This window comes from Apodemus sylvaticus, chromosome 4 (assembly GCF_947179515.1).
Source record: "Apodemus sylvaticus chromosome 4, mApoSyl1.1, whole genome shotgun sequence".
Lineage (NCBI taxonomy): Eukaryota > Metazoa > Chordata > Mammalia > Rodentia > Muridae > Apodemus > Apodemus sylvaticus.
In genome coordinates, this window is record NC_067475.1 from 39,377,937 (window position 1) to 39,404,025 (window position 26,089).

A 26,089-nucleotide genomic window follows, 5' to 3' on the forward strand; every position below is an offset into this window, starting at 1 on the left:
TGGAATTATAGATGGTTGTAAGCCTCTATATGGTGCTGAGAACCAAACCTCTCAAAGAGCAGCCAGTACTTTTAACCACAACTATCTCTCTAGGCCCAATACATAAAAACAAAACAACAAGAAACCCCACAGTATTCCTCTGATATCTCTACATAATCTAGATAATCTCTGTTTTCTCTAGGTCAAAGTTCAGGAGTACTTGGTAAACTAAAGAAGAAATTTTTTATTTCATTCTTAGTCCCAAGAATTGCACAAGCATTTAAAACACGGAACAGATCATTGAAAATAAGCAGGACTGGAAATTGTGAAATCCTTCCTAATTCAGGTTCCATGATTGTTCACCACAGACCTCGTGGTGCTTTTCTAATTGCTTTTGCCATTTCAAACTTTGGTTTTGAAAAGAGACAATACTCAATTTTTAAGTAAGAACTGATCTACAAATGCAAAAGGCAGTCAGGCTTTTAATTTGCATGTGCAAGAACACAGAACCACATGTTCTTTAGACATCAGAATGAGCCTCAAGGAGTACTTTATTTAAAAATTATTTCAATTTTTACAGACATTGGACAGATTCCTGATTCCTATGTGCAAGTTATTTACCCATCTGTCTTACTATCCTTACTACGTTATTAATTAGTATTTTGTAATACATATAGATACTAAGTCATTGTGCATTTTGAGCTGCTTTAAAGTATTGCTACAGACTAGGTTATTTATAATAAATAAAAACTTATTGGCTCATGATCCTTGAAGCTGGAACATCCTAGAACAAAGGATGGGCCTTCCATCCATGGGAGAAAACAGGGCAGAGGAAGGGAAAGGAGGAGGGAAAGGAGAGAAGATATTCCCTCCAAACCCACACTTTCACAATGAACCACGTCTGCAATGCTCCATTGATAACGTGCTTGTGCTGGCTGGTTTTGTGTGTCAACTTGACACAGGCTGGAGTCATCACAGAGAAAGGAGTTTCAGTTGAGGAAGTGCCTCCATGGGATCCAGCTGTGGGGCATTTTCTCAATTAGTGATCAAGTGGGGAGGGCCCATTGTGAGTGGTGCCATCCCTGGGCTGGTGCTCTTGGGTTCTATAAGAGAGCAGGCTGAGCAAGCTAGGGGAAGCAAGCCAGTAAGAAACATCCCTCCATGGCCTCTGTATCAGCTCCTGCTTCCTGACCTGTGCGAGTTCCTGTCCTGACTTCCTTTGTTGATGAACTGCAATGTGGAAGTGTAAGCTGAATAAACCCTTTCCTCCCCAACTTGCCTCTGGGTCATGATGTTTGGCAGGAATAGAAACCCTAAGACAGTACTGTTCCTGTGGCTAGCCACCACTCTCTGTTCCCATCCCTTAGTGATGTCACATGGGATTAAATTTTCAATACCTGTTTTTTCAGAGAAACACTCAAGTGTAGCGCACAGTGATCTGTTTGAGAGCCACATTGCTTTCCTTTTAGTAAAATGTTTGGTTTTACTAAATCTTCCATCCTAATGACCTTTGTAGCTGCTGCCGCAGTAGTGCCTTTTGGGCACTTTTTCTCATTTGCTATTAGTTCTTTGAGAATTTCCTATAACACATGATTATCATATTCATCCTTCTCCAGGACTTCTCACAAACCCACCTCCCCTTCCACAGCCACACAACTTTGTGCCCCTCCCCCACTCCCATTTAAAATATACTCCATATAGAACAGTTGGTGATGCCCATGTGTTCTTGGATGTGTGACCTTCACTATATGGTGGTCTATACATCAGGGGCCACAATGACAATTGCTTCTCAACTGGGGAGTGGGACTTTGTGCAGCTCTCATTTCTCAATGGAGGAAATTTGTCTGGCCAGAGCCTACAAAGGTCTTGTGCATGCTGTCTCAACTGTTGTGAATTCATATATGCAACTGCCCTGTTGTGTTCTGGAAACAGTTTTGTTTTTTTAATCATCCACCATCTCTGATTCTTTTAATTTTTCTGCATCCTGTTCTACCAGAATCCCTAAGCCCTGAGAGGAGGGAGTGTGATACAGATGTTTATTTTAGGGCCGAGCAATTGATACTCTCTTATTCTCTGCACACTGACCACTTATGGATCTATGTGTTAATTGCTACCCACTGCAAAAAGAAACCTCTCTCATGAGGGTTGAAAGATACACTTATCTGTGAGTATAACAATTAGTCATCAGGAGTCAGTTTCATACTATGTTCATTTAGCGGTGTAACGGTCTAGCCATAGGCTCTCTGATAATAGGGAGAGGTACAGGTTTTAACTTGTAGTGTGGATTTTAAATTAAATTAGCAAGTGGCTGTTTACTTCCATGATATTTGTGTCACTACTGCACCAGCGGGCATGTCTTGCTGGTCTGGTCATTGTTGTGGCTCACAGGGTTCACAGATCGTGGGGTAAGATCGTGGATCTCTTTCTCTTCTAGCAGTGTATATAACACCTTCTAGTACTACAAAAGCTAGCCAGGTACCTGGGTTCAAATCCCAGCGTGCACATCAAAAGCTGTACACAGCCCTGTGTGCCTGTTATTCCAGCACTGAGAAATGGGCAGAGACGGGAGGATCATTGGGATTGGCTGCCCAACCCCAACATTGTTCTGAGTTCAGTGAGATCCTGTGGAATAAGGTGGAAAGCCATCCAGCAGAATATCCTCCAGCATTCTTTGGCCTCTTCATACATGTACAAACCCACACATGCCCATACACCACACTCACACCCATACACACACGAAATATCCCGTAAACATTTTCTTAAAACTATTGAAAAGCTAAACAAAGTGAATTATGAGAAATCCAGGAATTAGCCCGCACTATGGACTTTGTGTTTCCCTCTGAAGTGCCTTTTTTGATCTCATACTATAATTTGCATCAAGGACATTAATACCAACACAACTATAAGCCCTATTTCTTGTTTTATTCCCTTTTGGTGAACCAATTTAGAAAAAAAAATCACAATCTCACAGTTTGACATTTATTTGCAAAGTATGCCCTTTTATTTTACCAATGGGTTGAATTTTAAAATCTTTACCCTCTTGAACCTATTTTAGCTTGTGCTAGATAACTCTGTACTTGTTTCCACTAGTGGTCAAGAAAAGTGTCTTGAAATACAAACCAAAGTATCCTAAAATTACAAAAAGGTGCATAGAAACAACTGATCCTAATGTGTGATATTTAAGAGATGGGTGTTGTGTTGGTGGGCCAGTTGACAAACTACAGAAGTGGTGGAGTTACTTGTCTGTTTAGTAGAGCAAGTGTGTATCATTTAAGACATGCCTGTGAATATTCCTGTGTGGACTTCAGTTCACCAGTACCTATTTGTTGGTAGAGAGAGGACTGATGGCACATCACATATGGAGATATGGAGATGGGGATGGTGCAGACATGTGGATATTGGTAGTCAGGATTCACACTATCCTACTGTAGTGACTCACACTGCCTTTCTCCTGACACAATATGTTCTTCATAGTGATTCACTAAACTGTGTCACTGGGACAGCTTATTTAAGTCAAGTTTGAAATGATAGAATTATATTTTCCCACAAATGCTAGGAAGACGCAGACAGCAGATGTGACTAGACCAGTTAGGTTATGAAACAGACGCTGTATGAGGGGGGAGAAGGTTCCCACTCATTCCCCTTGACAAGGATGGAAGAGGCCCTTGGGCCTGACCACACACATACAATTAAGGCATCGCCACCTACTTTGTGACTTCTAACCATTATGTTTTCTAGATGGAGGTTGGGGACCCTGTGGAAGAGTTAGGGGGAAGGACAGAAGGCCCTCAAGGATATGACAACCCCACAGGAAGACCAACAGTGTCAACTAACCTGGAACCCTAGGGTTGGGAGGGATATGGGGGGACTGCCCTCTCAGAGGTGAAGGGGAGGGTTTGGGGAGGAACTCTTCAAGGGGAATGACTAGGCTGGGGCAGCATTTGAGATGTAAATAAATAAATAAATAATTTTAAAAAAGTATGAAGCAGGATCAATATCAGGTTATAATATAAAAAAAAGAAAAAGTCTCTCTCTCTCTCTCTCTCTCTCTCTCTCTCTCTCTCTCTGTGTGTGTGTGTGTGTGTGTGTGTACTACACAGAACAGATACAGAGGCTAATGGAAATTGGAGTGTGTATCATTTAGGCAATGGTGTGTTATTAATCTCATTTTTTGAAATAGAAAATGTTGAGGGGAGTAGAACTGAAATTTTTTGAGAGTAAGAATAACCACTACATTTAGCTTATATCTGTATTAATATTGTTTAATTCTGTGTGTCAGTAACAGGTTGGGAAACTTACACAACAGTAATTTATTTCTCACAGCACTGAAAGCTAGGAAACCAAAGATTGCGATACAGCCTGTATTTTTTGTTGGTTATTAATATGGTAACTTGAAAACTGCATCTTCCAGAGGGTAGAAACATCATATCTATCTTAGGGTTTCTATTGCTGTAGAAAAAAAAAACATGACCTGAAAGAAGTTCAGGAGGAAAGGGTTTATTTGACTTACACTTCTATATCACTGTTCATCACTGATGGAATTCAGCACAGGAGCTCAGAGGAAGAACTTGGAGGCAGGAGCTGATGCAGAGGCCATGGAGGATGCTGCTTACTGGCCTGCTTCTCATGGCTTGCTCAGCCTGTTTTATAGCATCCAGGGATGGAACCACCCATAATGGGCTGGTCCCTCTCCATCAATGACTACTTAAGAAAATGCCTTAAAACTCAGATGTTATGGAGCTATTTTCTCAATTAAGGTTCCTTCCTTTCAGATAACTCTGGTTCGTGGGTCAAGAAGACATAAGATTAGATAGCACAGCTGACCTCTTGTCAACAAACACATCATTAAGCCACACCGTTACTTTCTTATTCAACCCCAAGATCTCACATTAAAACATAAATGAACATAAGTTTTAAAAGAAGCATAAGAATGTCTCACAGTCTGTTATAAATTCAAACACATTAAAAGTTCAGTCTCTTTAAAATATCCAAAATCTCTTTACCTTTGCTTCAGGCAGACTTTTGGACAAGGGCAAAAAGCAGTCACATTCTTCACCAAAACATCACAAGAATAGTTCCTAGGCCACATACATCTGTCCTTTTCTGAAATACCTCGAGCCAAGGCCCCACAGCTTAAATTATCCTCAGCACCATTGTCTTCCATTTTCCTACTATTATGGCCCATTAAATTCTGTTTAAAGCATTCAGCTGCTTTTTAAATCCAAAGCCCACCATTTCCCCAAATAAAAACATGGTCAGGCCTGTCACAGGAATATCCCAGTCCCAGGCACCAACTTCTGTTTTAGTTAGGATATCTATTGCTGTGAAGAAGACACTATGACCACAGCAACTCTTATAAAACACTTAATTGGGGCTGTCTTATAGTTTTAACAGTTCAGTCCATTACTGTCATGGTGGAAATCGAGGTGGCAGGCAGACATGATGCTGAAGAAGGAGCAGAGATTGCTACATCCATTCTGCAGATAGCAGTGACTGAGACACATCCTTCAACAATGCCACACCTACTTCAATAAGGCCACATCTCCTAATAATTCCACTCTCTATGCGCCTATGGGAGCCATCGCCTTTCAAACCAGCACAATGTCCTTATGTGGCAGGAATTCAAAAAAAGAGATAACATTTTCCATCAAACCCCTTTATAGAAAACAATGAGTCCATCCAAGAGTGTGCAGTCCTCATGACCCAACTACTTTTTACACATCCCGTCTCATTGCTCTCAAGGCAGAGATTCAGGGCCTCTTAAGGTACTAAGAATAAGTGACTCTTGAGTGTTGGGCTCTAATCAGGACACTCACCCCACCTCCTCAAGCCTCAAGGATCACTGAGGAAAGGGGGACAAAAGGAATGAAAGACCTGGAGACAGGGCATGTTTTCTGGGCATGACACTGCCAATGAAGTGTGACCTCACAGCCTGTAGTGACTGTAGTGAGCCTACACAAAACCTATCAACAGTCAATCATGGATTGGGGGAGGGCCCTACTCTCCTAATGAACTACTGGCTATATCAACAGATTCTGGGCTAGAGACAGTCACTGTTTCTAGTTATGTGCCTACAGAGAAGCTCACCAGGCACCAGTGGATAGTTCCAAACTCATGGTCTTATATATAATTCCCTTAAACACAATGGATCTCAAAACAGAACAAATCTAGATAGACCAATCACCAACCAGCAAACCAAAACAAGTAAATAACCCCATAGATGTGAATATGGGTAAGGAACGTGTGCAGGGATGTGGAAGTAACAGGGATGTGGAAAAAGACTAGAAGGTGGAGAGTTACGATAATCCGAATAAACTTAAGACACATATAAAATTGTCGAAGAGGACATTTTAAAAAATCAATTTTAAAAGGTACACCTTCTGATGTTGGGAATTTAATCACACATTTTTGGAAGAAACTGAAACAATGTAACACACGTAACAAGTGATGGGAAATGTTCTAAAGTATACAATAGGCAGCTGGATAGAGGTTTGCAGGTACTATTCCTACGGGGCTTGGAGGCAGCAGTGCAAATTATGTGGATCATCATTCTTTTAAACGAAGGGCCTACAAATGAAATTGCACGTGGGCTTCATTTTCCTCTCCCTCTTCTCCCGCTCACACACACTTGCGACCCTTACATTGAGAAGATGGACGGATATACAAATAAGCATGGATGGAAGATGCTTAGTACATCTACATGTTGAAGATGTAGTACATCTACAGGTGTACTGATGCAGTCTAGTTTTTAAAACTTAAGTGGTGGAAAGATTGTTAAGTTATATCCCTTTCTTTGTAAAAATTGCAACAATTCTCTGATGGATCTCATTGGCTTCATAAATACTGTAAAACAGTATGGATCCATTGGTTGCAGGCCCACTTCAATGCAGGAGATCAGAGTTCACATAGTTATTTTAAATAGATAGCATGCATTGGGATGGCTACCCAGGTTAGAGCTGAAGGGGCAAAAGGAGCCGGCATGTTCAAATATTTTTTGGTCTTTGAACCTTCATAGATTCCAGAGCCCACCACAATACTTGCTATAAGAAATGCTCAGTGAATATCTAGTCCCAGCAGTCATGATTAGCAAATAATACAGCTGAGTTTTAAAGAGATATATGTTAACACTTATATAGTCAAAATATTTCACAGTATACTTTTTGAAAATTAACATTTTTGTCATGTAATTCATACTATTATGCAAGGAATGTCTGTGTGGTTGTTTTCGAGACTTGGTTTCTTTGTGTGGGCCTGACTGTCCTAGAATTTGCTCTGTAAACTAGGCTGGCCTCGAACTCAGAGATCTGCCTGCCTCTGTCTCCCGAGTGGTAGATTAAAGGCATTCGCTACCACTGCCCCCCGACTCTGTTTGTTCATGAATTATGGGGTTTCATTACGTAACTACTGCTGTTTGTTTGCATTTATTCATATAAAAGAATGAGTGATAGGTTTTCACTAAGTAACCTCTCTGCTCTTTTGTTTATTTATTTATATAAATGAATGACAGGGTTTCATTACATGGCCCAGGGTGGCTCTAAACTCCCGGATCCTCCTGCCTCAGTCTCCCAAGGCCTCTTACTGCTGTCCTTTTACAAAAGCTCCCTAACTAACCAACGTTACTCTGCTAGAGTGGGGATCCATTTCTTCACAAGCTGGTCAGAGGCAGTAACCTCAAATGTTAAAAAGCTAGGACTGGCAGGCGGGTAATTGGTTAACTGGAAAAAGAAACACTTTTTTTATGAGCAGGGAAAAAACTAGCTTAACCCTCTAGGAAAGAGTTAAGAACTAAAAAGATAGCTAGAAAGCGGTTCCCCGCCCCCAACTACCTCTGCATCCTTCATTGGGTCTCGTAATGTGACGTCATATCTCCGGCGTCCTGGAGGCGGGACTTCCTGTCCGGGCTTAGCCTGTTTCAGGCGCGCCGGAAATCCCTTCTGAGGGGCGTGAAAGTGTCCGGGTCAGAGTCTCTGCGGGACCCGGTGTTTCCTGGTTTGGCAGGAGGATTTGCATTTTGGCGGGCGCGGAGTCTGTCGGGTGGTGAGAAGCAGGAGCCGGGGCATGGATAGCCGTCTGCAGGAGATCCGGGAGCGGCAGAAGTTACGGCGGCAGCTCCTAGCTCAGCAGGTGTGCGGCCGGGTGGGAGGGAGCATGATGCGCGTGCGCGGCCGCCTCTTTTTTTTTTTTTTTTTTTTTTTTTTTTTTTTTTTGTGAACTCTCTGCCCGTGTCAAGTCTTTGTCCCGGCGCTTTTATTCCCTAGTCTCCTAGTCTGTCAAAGTCATTATGTAGAAGACCAACCGCTGCCAGTCTTGGGCTTTCTGGACCCACCGTTGCAGGCACGGACTTGAGTGGTGGGGATAGACTTGGTAATTGTCGATGAGTGCTAGTAGTTGCTGCAAGGACAAGTGGCAGTTTTAGCCCCTACATTTCACCGTCACTGTTTAAGCAGTGTTTCGCGCCTTGCCTTTCTTCCAAGTCAGCTTCACAACCTTTACTTTTTTAAGATTAGTTTTTATTTTAAATCATGTGGGTTTTGTCTCTGTGTATATGCGCACCTGAGTACAAGTGCTAGGGGGTCGGATTTCCCTGGAGGGGAGCTGCAAGTAGTTTGGAGCCTCCTGGTGTGGGTGCTCAGATCTTTAGGAAGAGCAGTGCGTGTTCTTAATCGCTGAACCGTCTCTCTAGCACAGTTTCACATTCTTGAGATTGGTTTTGAAAGAAGTTTGATTATTTTCTTGAGATCCCGTCGAAAGACTCATTGGAAGCAACCTAAGAGTAAATTTTAGATTCTGCACTTAAAACACAATCTTCCCTCAACCAAACATTTAAATTCTTACTTTGTAATTTATTAGAGATAGGAGGTGTTATGTTCACTATTACATTAGGAATAGATTTCCAAGATTGTTAAATTTTTCCCTGGCCAGTCCTCACCAGAGAATTCTCTAAGATTTGTCTCTCCAAAGATTACTTTCCAAACCTTTCACATTCGTTGAAGCTAGTGGATGAATATGTGAGTGCTTGCCATTTAGCAGACCCACATGCAGGGAACACATACTACAAGTTGTTCTACGTAAAATCTCAGGCTGTTTTCATTATCTTGTAAAGATTAATATAAGTAATGGAGGGGAATCCTCAAAGCTTTAGTGAGTAAACTTAGATTCTGAAGGAATGACTTGTATTCTGAAATGAGATTTACAAATAGAGAGTCATGGGGAGAACATTAGAAAAGTTCTAACTATATAAGTGTATCATCCTCTGACCAAAAAGAAGTAGAGAAGATTTTTTTGGAGGAGTTGAAACTGCTGAGCAGTTCATGTATTACAAGAGAGTTTTCACTGGAGAAATGAGGGAAGCCATGCGAAGTGGTAGAGAATAGTCTTCTGTTGTTCAGAGTCAAAACTGCTAATTTGCAGCACTAATATTTTGAATACCTTCTTACCCTGGAGCTAACAGGACCACCAACTGCAGATTTTCATATGCTGTTCTTGTGCCTAATACTAAAGAATCCCCCCCCCCCCCCCCCCCGTGCTATCTTGTGTCCTAAGTCTGACTTGGAAGGTTTTCTGCGAATCATCTCTATTCAGCTCAGCCTTTGTCTACATTTGTTGCATTCTGCAGAATTTCTCCAGCAGCCATTTAAAGTTGACATTACTTTGTTTAAGCTATTAGTAAATTTTCTTAAAAGTTTAGCTTTAGTGAAACTGAATGCATTTCTGTGAGAGCATGAGATAAATGCAGTATATAAAGTGATCCATATGGACTACTTTGCTTTTGTGTTATTGCTACTATTGCCAACGTGTGTTTCATTCAAAATTGGCTAAGGGGAACCATCTTAATTTCAAATATAACCAAATGCGTAAAATATTTTCCAGCTGACAATGTCACTCTTAATTAAAATGATTTTCTTACTGTTCACGTACAGTTGATCTTGCAAGCCTATTGATAGCGTGCTAGGGGTGCTGTTGTTGTTATAAAATACTCAATTTATTAAAATTAGCAACACATTTTGGGTGTGTCAACAATGTGTTGTGTCCTAACTTTGGGTTCTTGCTTCCTAGTTGGGAGCTGAAAGCGCGGATAGCATTGGTGCTGTGCTAAATAGCAAAGATGAGCAGAGGGAGATCGCTGAAACGAGAGAAACGTGCAGGTATGTTGAGTAACCTTGTTAGTGGCCTGTTTATGGTGGGAAAGGATCATTTGTCTAAGTTTCTGCTGTGACTTATGGGGGTTATTCCAGGGAATAAGACAGTCATGCCTTGTAGCCCTTGTTGGCCTCAAACTTGCAGCACCCCTGCCTGGACCTCTTGAGAACTGGAATCTCCCATAAAGCATTGATTTTTAATTAACAATTACAGGTTTGAGTGTGTTCTTAAGAAAACTGTGAAAATGGAGATTTTGGAAACAGTTTTTAATGTCAGGTTGAAATTCTGAAATACTTTCTGAAAACACTGGGTTCCTATTTATAAAATAGATGGAAGTGAAGTGTTACACTAAGAATTAGCTTACATATTATAAATAATGTCAAATCATAAATTATAATTTTAAGAGAATATACTTCATAAGTAGTATTCATCTATTCAGAAAAAAATTCATAATTTTTATTTTCTAGATTACCAGTTATATCAGTTTAGCTAACAGAACATAGTATAAAATATATATAAATTAGTATAAATGATACATAGTTTAAAAGTTTCTTTTCATAATACAGTCTTTATACTAGCTTATTTTTTCAGTTGGTTGCTTTCTTATAAACAAAGCTACATCATATTATTGCCTTTGACTCTTGGATGTGTTATAAGCTGAATAAATAGATATTTAATCAGGAAACATTTGGCTTTGTTCCTAAAACTTGTTAATAATACAAGAAGACCCATGCACACCTTTTGTATGCTCCTGTGAGATAGCTGCGGTTTCATTTTCAGGGCTTCCTATGATACGTCTGCCCCAAATTCAAAACGGAAGTGTCTGGATGAAGGAGAGACTGATGAAGACAAAGTAGAAGAATATAAGGCAAGTGCAAATGAGATAGGTTTATGCATGGTTGAGAAAAAATTAATCCTTTTAATAGATTCATCTCATTTAGAGAGCTGAACTTTAAGATGTGCTAAAATCCTTATGAGTAACATTTATGTTTTCAGTTAAAGACATATCAGTTTGTTCATTTTATATAAGTATACGTGGCTTACATATGATTATTTATATAAAACACAGTATAGCTGTTGGTAAGTATTGTCAATAATACTCTTTCAGAACAGCAATAAGATACATATAAACGTTAGGTAGTAGAATCGTACTTTTTTGGGGGCTGCAGCAGTCACTTTTGAGTGACATTGTTCCATATTAAATTATACAAGATAGTATAATTAAAGTATTTTGACACTCATGGGCTCCACAGCAGTTGTATAACCATTTCTAAAAGAACCCAAGCTAAACTTCACTTTTTTAAATAGAATCATTTTATTAATTATTTAGACCCCAGAGTGTAATTTGTGCTTCCCATAGACAGTGTGTAGCTACTCAGTGTGTCGTGGTTATCTCCCAGGAACCATCTCCCTAAAGAAAGGAGCCTCCCCACCAAGCAGCACTCAGCTCGTGATGTTCCGTGGCTAGGGACGGGGGCTCCGAGCCCTTTCCCCCACCTTCTGCGGTGGAATCCTGAGCAGCTTGGTCTTCTGTAAGCCGTCAGAGCTGTTGGAAGTTCATGGATATAGCAGTCTTGTCATGTCCAGAAGATTCATCTAGACCCTCTGCAACCTCAGTCTCGTACAGTCTTTTTACCCCTCTCCCCTTTTCTCCTATGTTCCCTGAGCCTTGGGGGCAGGGTGTAATATAGATGTCCATTTATGACTGAGTATTCTACAGACACTTAATACTTAGTTGAGTCTGTATTAACTACCGTTCACTGCTTGAAGAAACGTCTGTAATGAATAGTGGGAGCTACACCGATCTCTGCGTGCCCTATTTGAGGGCAGTTTGATACTGTGTCCACTTGGTTCATCCGTGGAGTTTTGAGCTCCCCAGACATTATTAAGTTATGGTCAGATTTACAGCAGCAAACTTTCATTTCCTCAGTCAGACCACGACTGCATCATATGCATCCCTTGTCAGGACAGCTGTTGTTATATCATGAGGTTCACGGCTGTATAAAGCTTTTGGTGAGTTTTCTTTCCCAGCAGCTTACATAGCACTTTGCAGCCTTATAAAAGCTAACCAGCAGAGGCTTGCTTTCTGGTTGCTACCAGCTTGGTTTCTCCATGTCTTAGGACTCGGATATGTGTATCTTTATTAGGAGGGTCTATCAGCAGGTTCTGGTGTGTGATTCAAAACACTGGCAATAGCCTGTTTGGGGGAGGTTATCTTGATACCTGTGACCAACAATTCAAGGGATGGTATCTTACACTGGCTCTGGATTTTTTATTTGGCAACCTGTGGCTTCTGGAAGAGGCATTATTTATTGTGTAGGGTAACTTGAATCAAATGCCTTTCTATATATGTATTTTAGTATCTTATAAGATAGTACATTTACATATAATTGTTTCAAACAACCTTAATGCTAGTTAAACCCCTGACCCCGAGCCTGTATACCTCCTTCCCAACCCTCTACCCACTTAACAAAACCTGAATTTGGTTTCCAACACCTATCCATAGGTTCCAGCACTCATGCATTCATACCATGAACTCTTGCAAAGTACCTGGATTCAGTTCCCAACACCCACATGGTGCCTGACAACCATCTGTAACTCCAGTTCTAGGGGATCTGAGGCCCTCTTCTGACCTCGGAGGGCAAAACACTCATACCCATAAAATAATTAAATCAACAGATTTTTTTTTTAAAAAGTAAATCTAAATGTAATGCTAATATAAATGTATCTGAGGGGACTAAAACACCCTTAAGATGCAATAATTTACTATATATACGTAAATGTATATATAAAATATAAAATATACATAAACAAATATGTATATGATATGTGATATATGTGTGTGTGTGTATGTGTGTGTATATATTTTATTTGTTTGTTTGTTTTTTGAGAAAGGGTTTTTCTGTGTAGCCCTGGCTGTTTGAAACTCACTCTGTAGACCAGGCTAACCTTGAACTTGTATTTCTGCCTGCTTTCTGCCTTCCAGTTGCTAGGATTAAAGAAATACCACATCTAAATGTATATATTTTAAATGTTTTCTTGATCTTCCCTTTTCAAGGATGAACTAGAAATGCAACAGGAGGAAGAAAATTTGCCATATGAAGAAGAGATTTACAAAGATTCCAGTACTTTTCTTAAGGTAAAATAAAGAATTTTCAAGTCTTACAGCTTTCACATTTGAGCTCTGTGCTGTAAAGGACCTCATTTTCTTTAGGAGTTTTTCAGTTTTTGAGAGATCTCTGTATGAAACCAAAGATCTTAAATTACTCATTTCAGTTTTTGAGAGATCTCTGTATGAAACCAAAGATCTTAAATTACTCATGAAATATTCCTCTGATTATTTGGATATTTAGCCTATAATAGTGCTGTATTTATACCAATATCTTTTACATTCATAAGTAATGTTTTAGTTTTTCAATAGTTTTTAGTGTTTTCAAATATTAGTGCTTGTTTTTTAATGTCATACTTTGTACAGTTTCATAATAAAGACACACAGAGTCGTGTATCTGCCCTGAGAGTGCTTACTGCTGCTTTCATTTTGACCACTTCTTTAGGGAACGCAGAGCTTAAATCCCCATAACGATTACTGCCAGCATTTCGTCGACACTGGACACAGACCTCAGAATTTCATCAGGGATGTAGGTATGGCAGCTCTGTTTAACTTCCTGCTGTAAAGTATTGCAGCATGCATGTCATTTATGCATTTTGTAGATGATTTCTAACAAAACTCATTTCAGGCTTGACTTCCACCCTTGGGTCTCAGTGCTTTTCATCTGCCTTCCTTGCCTTTAAGCAATGCTATGTCTCTCTGTACTTTTTTAAAGCATAATTTATATACCTCATAATTAACCCATTGAAAAAATATAATTCAGAGTTCTTTTAATGCATACAGAGCCTTCTTAGCAACTATTAGCAGTCTGTTTTAAACGTTTGCTTCTCGAAGGAAGCTCTGCACCCATTAGCAGTGGGACCCCGGTCCTTCCTCTACCCCGCCCTTGGGCTTAGCCGCTAATGTGTTTCCTTCCTTTGTAAGTCTGGACATCTCATGTAATTGAGCTCATACAACATGGAGTGTTTGTGATTGACTCTTTGACTTAGCACAGTGTTTTCAAGGGTTAATAATACTGTGGTGTATTCAGTGCATCTTTTTATTCTCAAATAATTGTCCATGTGATAGTGAGTATCATGCATATATACATGGGTTTTCTTTTTAATCACTTAAGTTTGCAGTTATAGATTATTGTTGACACTAGTGTAAAAGGTATACGGCATGTACTCATTTTTCTTTGACAAACACCAAGGGATGGAAATGATGGGTCGTGTAATTCTTGAAAATATTTTTTTTAAAGTGTGTTGATTCTTGCTTGACTTTTGGAGGTACCACCCCCAAAGGTTTTAAACCTGCCATGCCATTTCACTTTCCTATGAGTAAAGTATGCAGATTCAGATCTCTTCCCTTCTGTGTTACTGTCTGGGTTTTTTACTATAGTCGTTCCAGTCAGTGCTGTTTTGTTTTGGTGTTGGTGTTTGTTGTGTCATTGTGATTTTCTTTTTATTTTATGTACAGGAATGTTTTGTGCATCTGTGTATCACTTGCATGCCTGGTGCCTTTGAAGGCCAGAAGAGGGCTTCATTCAGGTCCCCTGTACTGGAGTCATATTTGCTTATGTTTGTGAGCCACCATGTGGGTGCTGGGAACCACATGTGTCCTTTGTAAGAGTAACAAGTATTCTTAACCACTGAGCCAGCTCCCCAGCTCCATGATGCTTTTAAAATATAGTTTTATTTGAGAACTTCAGTTATGAGCACTGTATATATACTCCCCAAGCTCCTCCTGTAACCCCCATTCATGGTCTCTTTAGTTATTGTTACATGTACATGCATGTGCATCCATTTAGTGTTGCTTTTAAGTGCTTGTGACCAGAGCTAGGCACATACTATGTGGTAGCTCACTTCTAGAGGAAACTAATTCTCCCTGTCTCAGGCAGTGGCTCGGAGAATTTCCCATATCCATGTCGACTGGTATTGTCATTACGCTGGTCTTGTTCAGGCAGCCATATTGTTGAGATTTCACAGGTGCATTTTTCCCTATTGTGCCTAACGATAGTGAACAAGAGGGGAACAGCCTGTTAGGTGTGCTGACCCTCTGGCTGGTCCTTGATTTTTCCTGAACCTTAGATGTAATCAAGAGGGCCTTAAGTCCAACTAGATGGCTGTTCATTGTCCCCAAAATCTAAGTGCCATTATTGTACCACTGAGGATTTCTTGTCAGGCCAGCCATGGTTGTGGTTCATAGGCTTTAAAGCTGGGTAGTGCTGTCACTGGCCCTCTCCCCTGGCAGCTTGGATACCGTGAGAGCCGCTCCTTGGGAGGGGGGGTTGCTTCCAGGTCAGTTCCAGCTTGGGGCTCCAAGGCCTGTGTCTGAGTGTGTGAGTGGTCTCACGGGGTCTTAGCCTTAGATAGGTGGGTACACACCATCTGTTCGTGGCTGATTATTTTTGTCTTGGTTTGATTTGGTTTAGTTTTGGTTTTTTAAGACAGTCTAATTGTGTAGCTCAAGTTGGCCTAAGCTTTCTGTCTCCCAAAGTACACATCTGTTTGCTTTAGCCTTTCAGTACCAATGATTTATCTTTTCTTGGCAAGTAATAGTCCTATAGACAAATTGACCCACTTAAATATCTTTTAAGAAATAACCATAGTTTGCTTATATTGTTCTTTTTTTTTGTCTTTTTCCATTGAATTTAAAAAAGTTGTTTGCACTTTTTGTACACACAGATTTATAAATATTTTCTCTCATGCTGCTCATTATCTTTTTAGATTCTTCACCTGATCTTAGCCAAAAGGCTGAGAAGCGATATCTTTTTAGATTCTTAATAGTGTCATTGTAGCACAAAAATTTAAATGTGACATAATTAAGTTTTGACAGCTGTAAGCATCATCACTCCTGAAGAATTAATTTGTTTTTCTTAGTACTAGTGTGTGAACACAGGGCCTGTGTATGCTAAGCAAGTGTCAAGCCCCATTTTATTTTATCATTTGAGACAGGGTCTATGTCCATTGCCTGGACTGACTGGGAACTTGCTATGTGGCCCAGGCAAGCCTCCATCTTACGATCCTCCTGTCTCAGCCTGTTCAGTGGCTGAGATTACACAAATAAACCACCATACCTGGCTCTGATTTTAAAGTTTTTATAAGTAGAGTTTAGAAATAGCATTAAAAAGTTAGAATAGGGCTGGAGAGATAGCTCAGTGGTTAAGAGCATGACTGTTCTTCCAGAGGACCTGAGCTCACTTCTCAGTGCGCCACCACTGCCCGGCATAAACTCATTTCTTATGACACCTGCTTTCCCAAGAAAAGGAAATATATATATGTAAAATTACTATAAATTGAAAAAAGTTTGTATTGATGTATTATGAGTCAAATGGGGATTTGAATTAACTAAAAATTAAAATGCCTTAAGCAAAAAATCAAAAACAAAAACAAAAAACCCTATTGAATACTTTTTTTGATAGCATGATAAAAGGTGCCAGTTTTTCCAAGATCTTAATGCCAAGAAACAAGAAACAAGGAACAAGGCTGACTGTAAATTCCACATAAATTCCCACAGTCTGCCACACATCTGTTCATCAGATTGTCAGGGAAGATTGGTTTCAGGTTGCTGCAGGTTCTACCTTCTGTTTTGTAGATGATAGGGGTTAAATGTTATATTTAAACCTGACAGCAATGCAGCCTTCAAATGTTTTTATTTTAAGTGTGATCTAAATCACCGACTGAGGGAGCTTTATGTTTCGCTTCTACTTTTACTCTTCCTGAAAAGCTTTTTTGAGTTTTTCAGAGTATATTTATTACTTTTAATTAGGTGTATACGGCTGTGTGGGGGTGTGTTTACATGAGTACATGTGACCTCAGAGGCCGGAAGAAGGTGTCAAATCCTCTGCACCTGGAGTTAGAGGCATCATGAGCCATCTGATGTGACTGCTGAGAACCGAACCTGGGTCCTTTGGAAGAGCAGCAAGCGCTTACAGCGGATCTGTCTGTCCTGCCCTATACTTAGTGTTTAAGCTAAGGTGTTTATATAATTAATTTTCTTCTCAGTGTTTCTTATGTATGGAAAACAAGTATAAATTAAGTACTAATTCTAATTTAAAGTGATGGCGAAGGAGGCCTCATAACTTTTGGGTTCATCAGTGTTAACCTCAGTTGAACTGAAATTGAGAATTGACTATTTTTTCCTCCTTAGGTTTAGCTGACAGATTTGAAGAATACCCTAAACTTAGGGAACTCATCAGACTAAAGGATGAGCTAATAGCTAAGTCAAATACTCCTCCTATGTAAGTAGTTCAGTGCTTTTTTTTTTTTTCCAACTCCAACTTGCATTATCAGTCTGTTTGTTCTATTCTCTATTCTTCTGTATTTTTAGTAAATGCATTATTTGGAACTGGTGCTAAGTCTATAGTGGCTTCTTATTGGTCTTTCTAGGTAGTTTAGGAGGCTTGTGAATTCCGACTCTTCATCTGTAGAGTAGAGAGGCCTTCTCCTGGGGCTGGGAGTTCTTGAAACAGCCTTGCAGATGCCTTGCAAACACCTGGCTCATGGTGCTTTGCTACATATCTTGCATTTTTTGCTTCAGAGTTGGAGAATCACTGTACTACATGGGCAGGTCCTCTCCACTCAGTAGAGCTTGTTGGGGGCAAGTCTGTTGCTCTCCCTATGAGCTGGATGATAGGAAAATCCTTGCCCTTCAGAGATGACGATGACTTCAAGATAGCCTGTGACTTTTCAGTCTAAGTATTAAAAGCCTGCAAGCCTTAAAAACAAAAGAAAAAACATATCTTGGACTGGGGACTAGTGAGATGGAGGGCTGTGAGTGAACACTCCTTGTCCGTGATGTATGCCTGCTGATCTGAGATCAGAACCCACAGCCTGTATCCTGGTGGCAGCAGAGAGCCCACTGACTGCACAAAGGTGCTCTCTGACCACCACGCGCATGTCATAGCCTGCACGCCAACCCCCAGTAATAATAAATGTTTTCTTCAAAAGTGTCCTTGAACTTAAAATACTTCCAGACTGTGGGACAATAACTTCATCAAAGGCTAGTAGTAATTTTCATTAGGTAGTGTAAAAACACTGTTAATTTAAATATTTTTTATTAATGAGCAAGCTAATAAAATGAAATCATGTCCATATTTAGAAATTGTGTATTCCTAAAGGAGGAATTTAAAACTTAGATGTCATTTTTTAGCCTAACTAAATAATGATATTCTTTTCATAATAATAATAGATAATATAAAAATAAAAATAGGCTAGCAATTACACGAGTGTAGATTTTTCAGTATACGTGTAAGTGAAGAATTTATTCTGGATATACATGGTTTTTCTCCTTCGTTGTGAATATTTCCATGTCCTTCGGAAGACATTGATGATAAAAAGTCTGCAGTAAAACAATAGACCTACTAGAAAAAGCTAATTAGCAACTAACTTATGATTATCTTGAAAATAATGTTTAGTTTTAGTTATCAAATAATATTGGGTAAGGAATTTCCTTCACTACCACCAGAGATATTTCAAAGTCCTTTCCCCCCCTCCCCCATTTATCAGGTACTTACAAGCAGACATAGAAGCCTTTGACATCAGAGAATTGACTCCCAAATTCGATGTGATTCTTCTGGAGCCTCCTCTGGAAGAGTACTATAGGGAGACCGGCATCACCGCCAACGAGAAGTGCTGGACCTGGGATGATGTACGGTGACCGCTGCACGGTTGACGGCGTGTTTCCCTCCCAGGGAATCATGCTATGTGACCAGAGAGTGGGTTCCGAGTACACTTCACCGTGGTGTCCTAGGAGCTTAGTCTTCTGTTTGACAGCCATTAAAGTGCTGAAGGTTTTAATGAGGCCAGTGAGATCATCTGATGGGCATGAGGGTGGGAAAGCGGGCAGTTAGTGTGCACCAGAAGGATTGGGCAGGCATGCAGGAGACTCGGACCACACATGTAAGAGAAGAGTCCTGCAGCTGCCTGGACACAAGTCCTCCTGCCTCAGTCACCCCAAACTCTCTGTGGCTGTGGGCGTATGGCATTTCATTTTATCAGTAACTCTGGGCTCTTCTAACCTCTGATAAACTCTGCTTTTATTAGCTCTGTAATAAATTCCATCATTCTGAAAATGTCTATAAACTCTTTCTCTTGAATGCATAAGAAAACAAGTGTATGTATGTCTTTTTTCACGTGTGTGTGTTGATTATATCTAGAATAACAAAACAGCATATCAAAGTAACTTCAGGCATAGACTTTATTGTCCATGCCATTTCCAAGAATATCTGAAGATACATTTATAGACATTCTAATAGGTCTCAGTAGTTATTCTTTGGATTTATCATAAATGGGACACGTTTGGTGTTATATTATTTTGATTTTCTTCTAGATTATGAAGTTAGAAATCGATGAGATTGCAGCACCTCGGTCATTTATATTTCTCTGGTGCGGTTCTGGGGAAGGATTGGACCTTGGGAGAGTAGTAAGTTGGTGTTTGTGTTTTGTTCTTAATTTTTTTCAAGTGGATTCTTAGTTAGGAAAAGAACATAAAATGATAAAATGCTTTATAGGCTACAAAGATTAATGTGCTTTTGCCTTTGTTTTTTTGACTAATTTAAAAATATCAAGAATGATATAAAATTGAGGTATATAACACTGTATATGATATTTGGTCACAGTGACAAGAAAAGTATCATGCAAATATCTAAATGATGTATTTAACATCTGTATTATGTCTATATTTCTATTTGTATCTGCTCTGAAATTTGGTATTCCTCTATAAAACTTACTTTATATTTATTATTTTTCTATTATTAGATATATTCTTTATTTACATTTCAAATGTTATCTCCTTTCCAAGTCTCCCCTTCTGAAACCCCCTATCCCATCCCCCATCCTCACTCCCCCTGCCTCTGTGAGGGTGCTCCCCCACCCCCCCAACCACTCCCATCTTCCCGCCCTGGCATTCCTCTACATTGGGGCACCAAATCCCCACAGGACCAAGGGCCTCTCCTCCCCGCTGATGTCCAACAGGGCCATCCTGTGCCACAAATGTGGCCAGCGCCATGGGTCCCTCCATGTGTACTCTCTGGTTGTTGGTCCAGTCCCTGGGAGCTTGTTGGGCGGGGGGGAGGGGGGGGGCTCTGACCAGTTGACACTGTTGTTTCCTCCATGGGGCTGCAAACCCCAAGCTCAGTCCAATGGTTGGCTCTGTAAAACTTCTTAATTCTGGTTAGGTTTTTTTTTTTTTTTTTAAGATTAAATTTTGAAATTATTTCTAGTGTTTGCGAAAGTGGGGTTACAGAAGATGTGAAGATATTTGTTGGATTAAAACTAATAAAAACAATCCTGGAAAGACAAAGACTCTAGATCCAAAGGCAGTTTTCCAGAGAACAAAGGTATTGTCTTTTATATCTTGTTCTTGTTATTATTATTCTCTTAAACTTTTCTATATTACTACATACTGTGAAATTAATTTCAATAGCAGTGCTTTTATGCTTGTAGTGTGAGCATTAAAGAAGTTACCCAAGATACCTTAAATGGCCTGCGCCCGAGAGCCCTGCGCTAGACAGTGGGTTTCTGTGTATTGTAAATTGATGTAATTCCAAGCTAGGTATGTGCTCTAATACACATGGCTCTCAGAAGTCTGTACATTTATGCAGAAGCAATGGCAGCGGAACTAATAGCTGACCATCAGAGCCATGCTTGTCTGATCTCACCTTGTCTTTCTATACAAGAACCACTAAGGGCTTCTGCTGTATATGACTGTCTCACTAGTTTAAGCTCAAAGAGCTTTTGCATATTATACTTTGGAAGCCACTAGAGGGAGCATCAATCTTACTAAGTTTTCCTTAGACTAGATCATTTATGTGACAGCATTTAGGAATTCACTGGGCAAATGTGTGAACCCAGGAGGGCCATTGGAACCCCAAATTTATAGCTTCTTGGTGATAAATGTATTACTTGAAGGTGGAGCCCTGTCTTAGGATAACTTAGCCATCGAGGTACTAATGGGTAGACTGTGTAGTAGCTGAACCCATGTGGAACAGAACTGCAGTGGAGGGAAGTGCAAAATTATGTGGTTTGGGAAATCCAGCATACCTCTATTGGAAGTGAAGTCGGATTTGAAAGCATTTGAGAGACTGTAGAAAGGAAAAGTGTTTTCCCATTGACTTAGTTGTCTGACAGAGATGTAGGCTATAGATGTAGCCTGTCTTAGTGTCACCAGTAAACTGTATCCTGACGATCCACAGAGGTGAAGATTGTTCAGAACTGTTTAGGAACAGTAAGTGCTGTGGGATCGTGATTGCTGGCAAGGAGTTCATTGATGTGCTTTGTTATAGGAGCATTGCCTTATGGGGATCAAAGGGACCGTGAAGCGCAGCACAGATGGGGACTTCATTCATGCCAACGTTGACATTGACTTAATTATCACAGAAGAACCTGAAATTGGCAATATCGAAAAACCGGTAGAAATTTTTCACATAATAGAGCATTTTTGTCTTGGTAGAAGACGTCTTCATCTTTTTGGGAGAGATAGCACTATCAGGCCAGGTGAGACCTCAGTTTTCAAAAAAGACAGTTTTATCATTCTTTGAGATGTGGAGTTTAAGGTATAGGACATAGCCTGTGTAAAGTAAGTCTTATGTATTATGTATTATGATTCCTCTTTTCTCTACCTCATGTGTGAGTGATTTTTATCTTAGCAAACTGAGAAGGCAAAGAATTCCCACACACTCTCTGCCCCATACATGTATTACCCCGCCCCCATTATCAGTGTTTCTCACATAACTCTACAAAGTCCATAATTTATATTAGAATTGATATTGGTGGTGTCTATGGATTTAGATAATTTGTTTATGGTGCATGTCAACCATTGTAATATTACATGGAGAACTTTTCTACCTAAAAGTCCTCTCTGCTCCACTTAGTTTTTGGCACCTCATAATTAACCGAATTTTGGGGTATATTGTGATGTTTCTGTCCATGTGTATAGTGAGGTCAGGGTAGTTGTTGAACATATCACCTCAGTTCTTTGTATAGGGAAAATTTAAAATCTATGCTGTTTAGAAGTATTCAGTTATTACTCTTAGCTTAACTGTGCATTGCTGTGTCCTGGATTCCTCACTGTCTGGTCTGTGGCCGCCTTTCCCTCACTCTAATCTGGCCTTTTTTTTGTTTGTTTTTAAAGATTTATTTATTATTATATGTTAGTACACTGTAGCTGTCTTCAGACACCCCAGAAGAGGGTGTCAGATCTCATTCTGGATGGTTGTGAGCCACCATGTGGTTGCTGGGACTTGAACTCAGGACCTTTGGAAGAACAGTCAGTGCTCTTAACTACTGCGCCATCTCTCCAGCCCTTACCTGGCTTTTTGTAATCAGTGCTCTAATCTCTGCATCTTTTAGATACGTGTCTTGTTTCTGCTTGTAAATGAGATTATGTGGTATGTGTTCTTCTTTGCATGACTTATTTCAGTTAACATAATGCCCTCCAGTCCCATTAAAATCAATAACAGAATATACGACATTCAGTGTATTGATTCATCCATCAGTGGACACCTAGGTAACTTCCATATCCTGCTTGTGTGAACAGTACCTCAGGCTGCTTTTAGTTCCTTTAGATAGTGCCCCAGGAGTAGGGTCTGAATCACATGGAGTCCTCTTTCTAGTTCTTTGAGGAACCTCCACAGTGTGTTCCATAGTAAGTGTTGTAACCGACCTGCCATCGGCAGTGTGTGGGAGCCCCTCCTCAGCCGCTCCAGCCACACAAGTTCTTTCCCTTTGATTATAGCCACACTGACTGCAGTGAGTGCTGACTGCGGGGAGATGACACCTCATTGTGCCTTTGTTTGCTTAGTTATTAATGGTGGTGTGCATTTTCCATAGCCTTGGCTGTGTGTGTATCTTCTTGTGAGAAAAGCCATTGCCCAGGAAGATGGCTTGAGGAGAGCAGCGTGGCTCTGCTTAGCTTCCGAGGACCTAAGGACTGAGGATATTCATATAAGAGAAAAGCACATTTTTTCCCTCAAGATTTTAATGAGACAAAGAGTAGCCCCATTTTCATAAGTAGGAAAGATATGTGTATATACTTTATTAACCCAACCCAAACATTGTGTATTAAAATATCTTTCATAAGTGGTATTCTAACAACATAATACAAAGATGAAGAACAGTAAGGATGAAGTGTAACAAAAGCGATAATCTAGAATGAGAAACTAGGTCTGTGCAGATGAACCTTTTATAATATGACCATGGGTGTTGTCTATTCTGTACCATAGATGGCTATGTGTGTAACTGAGCCATCTTTGAGAGTGTGTTAAGGATTTGAAGTAGCTCCTAAAGGACCCCCAAAAGAGAAAGGAGATGGAAAATGTTTTCTGTTTCCCCCGCTTTATTGCAGGCTGGCTCACAGTTGGACCAACGCTTACAAATAGTAACTACAATGCAGAAACATACGCGTCCTATTTCAGTGCCCCCAATTCATACTTGACTGGATGTACAGAGGAAATCGAGAGGCTTCGACCAAAGTCACCTCCTCCCAAATCCAAGTCTGACCGTGGTGGTGGAGCTCCCAGAGGAGGAGGGAGAGGGGGGACATCTGCTGGCCGTGGTCGTGAAAGAAATCGATCCAATTTCAGAGGAGAAAGAGGTGGCTTTAGGGGGGGCCGTGGAGGCACGCACAGAGGCAGCTTTACACCTCGCTAACTCCTACAGTTTACAGTGTCCCCTCCGATCTTGATCGTGAGGCAGACGTGCTTCCAAACTCACTCCCAGCTTGCACTTTGCTTTAGTTTCTCATGCTGCCAGAAAGATCTTAACAATCCTTCCCCATCCCCAGGTCCTTGCAGTTGTCACAGACTGCAGTTTAACTCAGGGCAGGTGAGTCACGTGTATGCAACCCTCGGACACTGACTTGACTGATGTCGGTCAAGGCTTTGGCTTCTTGGAAACGGGCCAGTGGCTTGGGCATCTCAGGAGTATGGCAGGGGCTGGGGCCTGGCTTCCTTGTCATGGCTGCCGCGGCAGCAGGAGACTGGGAACCTGGGTAGAACAGGCTTGAGAGAGGTCCTCACTCTCTTTTGGGCCTTTAATATTTTCTTGTTGAAACACTAGAAAGATGTAGTTTTCCCCCTTACTTTTAAATTCTAAAAAATAACATGAAGTATCATTTGAGGATTGAAGACTCGGAGAGATGAAATGAAATCACTTTCTTCCAAATCTGAATCTGAGGTTGTTGGAGCCCTCGGGGTAGGTAACGGAAGAGGCAGAGCTTCATAAACTTAAAACCAAAGCTTATCATAATGTAAATTAGTGACTAAGGATGACTCGTAATCATGCTTCTTAAGAAGCTAGAGAAGGCAGGCCTGTGTCCAGGCCGGAGAGCCGGGCAGTGAGCTTGAACTTGGACTGACCTCAGACGGTTCATATTTCTTAGAAAAGGTAAAAACAGATTTGCTCAGGGGAGGGGCTGGTTTAAACAGTTTAGAAAATAAATGCTTGATGAGGAAATGACGGACATCTTTAAAGTTGTTACTAAAGAAAATTTAGGTAAAAGCGACTACAGAACACCCTAAGGATCCAGCCTGGAAGAGGAATTGGTTAGACTGTAGTGCAGAAGTCTCTGCAGGGCTGACGGTCAGATCTCTGGCCGTGGAAAGCTTCATACTGTTGCCTTTCTACCCCTAAGTCCTGTTTGAGTGGATTCAGATATGCAAGATGAGATAATGCCATCATTGTTCTTGGTAACTCCTTTTTTACTTTGCTATAACTTTTTTAATAAAAATTTAAACCTTTGAAATGACGTTGTTTTCCTTAAATGCAGTTACTAGTGTTACCAAATGAAAGGGGCCAAGCTAAGGTGGCAGTCCTCCCTTGGGTTGCATCTAGGGATTACGTTTGAGCCCTTGGTGGAGAAACTTACACCACATATACCCGTTCTACTAAAGCCAAGTAAGGCCCACAGATTAGTCTCACTTAAAACCACTTGGGGACAGAGGTGAGAGAAGATTGCTACAGCTGTCACTAGGAATGATTCCAGCCTATGTCTTTTAATTGCTTTATACCCTTAATTGCTAATTTAAACATTCTGATTAATTATTTAATTATTTTTTTCTGTCTTGAGAGAACATTATCTGTGATGACGAGAGACCATACAGTTGTCACTGAATTACCGACTTCCAGAGGTCAAGAACTTTGCTCTTTTTCTAAATTAATCAAGACTAGTGGTTTAACTACCTCTCTATTTATTTAATGGTAGCTTAAATGGGAAAGGTAGTCTGCATTAGGAATACAGTAGAGTCGAGACAGAGGAGCCAGGGGATGGGAAAGGAGCAGGGAACTCATCTGAGCTCACAGATGCATTACCTGCTGCAGGCGCCTTCCTGTGTAAAGGAAGCTAATGAGGAAGTTTGCCACTAGGAACAGGCGCAGAACTGGCCGTGAGCCTGAAGAGCTGGGGAGGTGTTTATGTCTCCCCTGTGCTGCAGCAACTGACGTACAGCATGTCTGTGAGGAAGGTGAGGAAGGCACCACGGAAGAGCTGCCACTCAAAGCCAGTCTCCTACATTTACATTCATATTCAAGAATAATGGTCTCACGTGATCAGTTCCTATTTACTTTTCTTACAAGGACATATTCAATAAATTTTTGAAAGTTTTTAAGAGAACTATTTACTGTGTGTACTGAAGGAAAATTAACACTAGAAGCCAAGAGCAGAGTCCCCTAGGCACAGGCAGCTTGGCCAGAGCTATTCAAGAGCTGGTAAATACCCTTTTCAAGGAGTGTTTCTAATAGCCTGATACTGAACTACTAAACCCTTTACAAAGGTAATTTTTTTAAATCCAGATTCTTAGCCATCCAGTGGGATTTTTTTCCCCATGTACTTTAGTGATACCCTTATTTCTGTTTAAATTTTCAAAAGACATAAAACAGTAAA

The 26,089-nt window shown here is 40.4% G+C and overlaps 1 protein-coding gene and 1 non-coding gene across 2 annotated transcripts; both read left to right on the top strand.

Moving 5' to 3' along the window:
• Positions 1 to 3,583: 3,583 nt before the first annotated feature.
• Positions 3,584 to 3,713, top strand: LOC127683957 (U6atac minor spliceosomal RNA). The gene has a single exon (XR_007977716.1). It is a non-coding gene; the product is annotated as a U6atac minor spliceosomal RNA (small nuclear RNA).
• A 4,205-nt stretch (positions 3,714 to 7,918) lies between these two features.
• On the top strand, positions 7,919 to 24,955 carry Mettl14 (methyltransferase 14, N6-adenosine-methyltransferase subunit). The gene is made up of 11 exons (XM_052179303.1): positions 7,919 to 8,103; positions 10,036 to 10,124; positions 10,900 to 10,987; positions 13,178 to 13,258; positions 13,674 to 13,761; positions 17,360 to 17,450; positions 18,718 to 18,859; positions 19,541 to 19,633; positions 20,433 to 20,549; positions 21,495 to 21,705; positions 23,555 to 24,955. Exons 1-11 carry the CDS (start codon positions 8,038 to 8,040, stop codon positions 23,857 to 23,859), a joined length of 1,371 nt encoding a protein of 456 aa, XP_052035263.1. The 5' UTR covers positions 7,919 to 8,037; the 3' UTR covers positions 23,860 to 24,955.
• Positions 24,956 to 26,089: the final 1,134 nt, after the last annotated feature.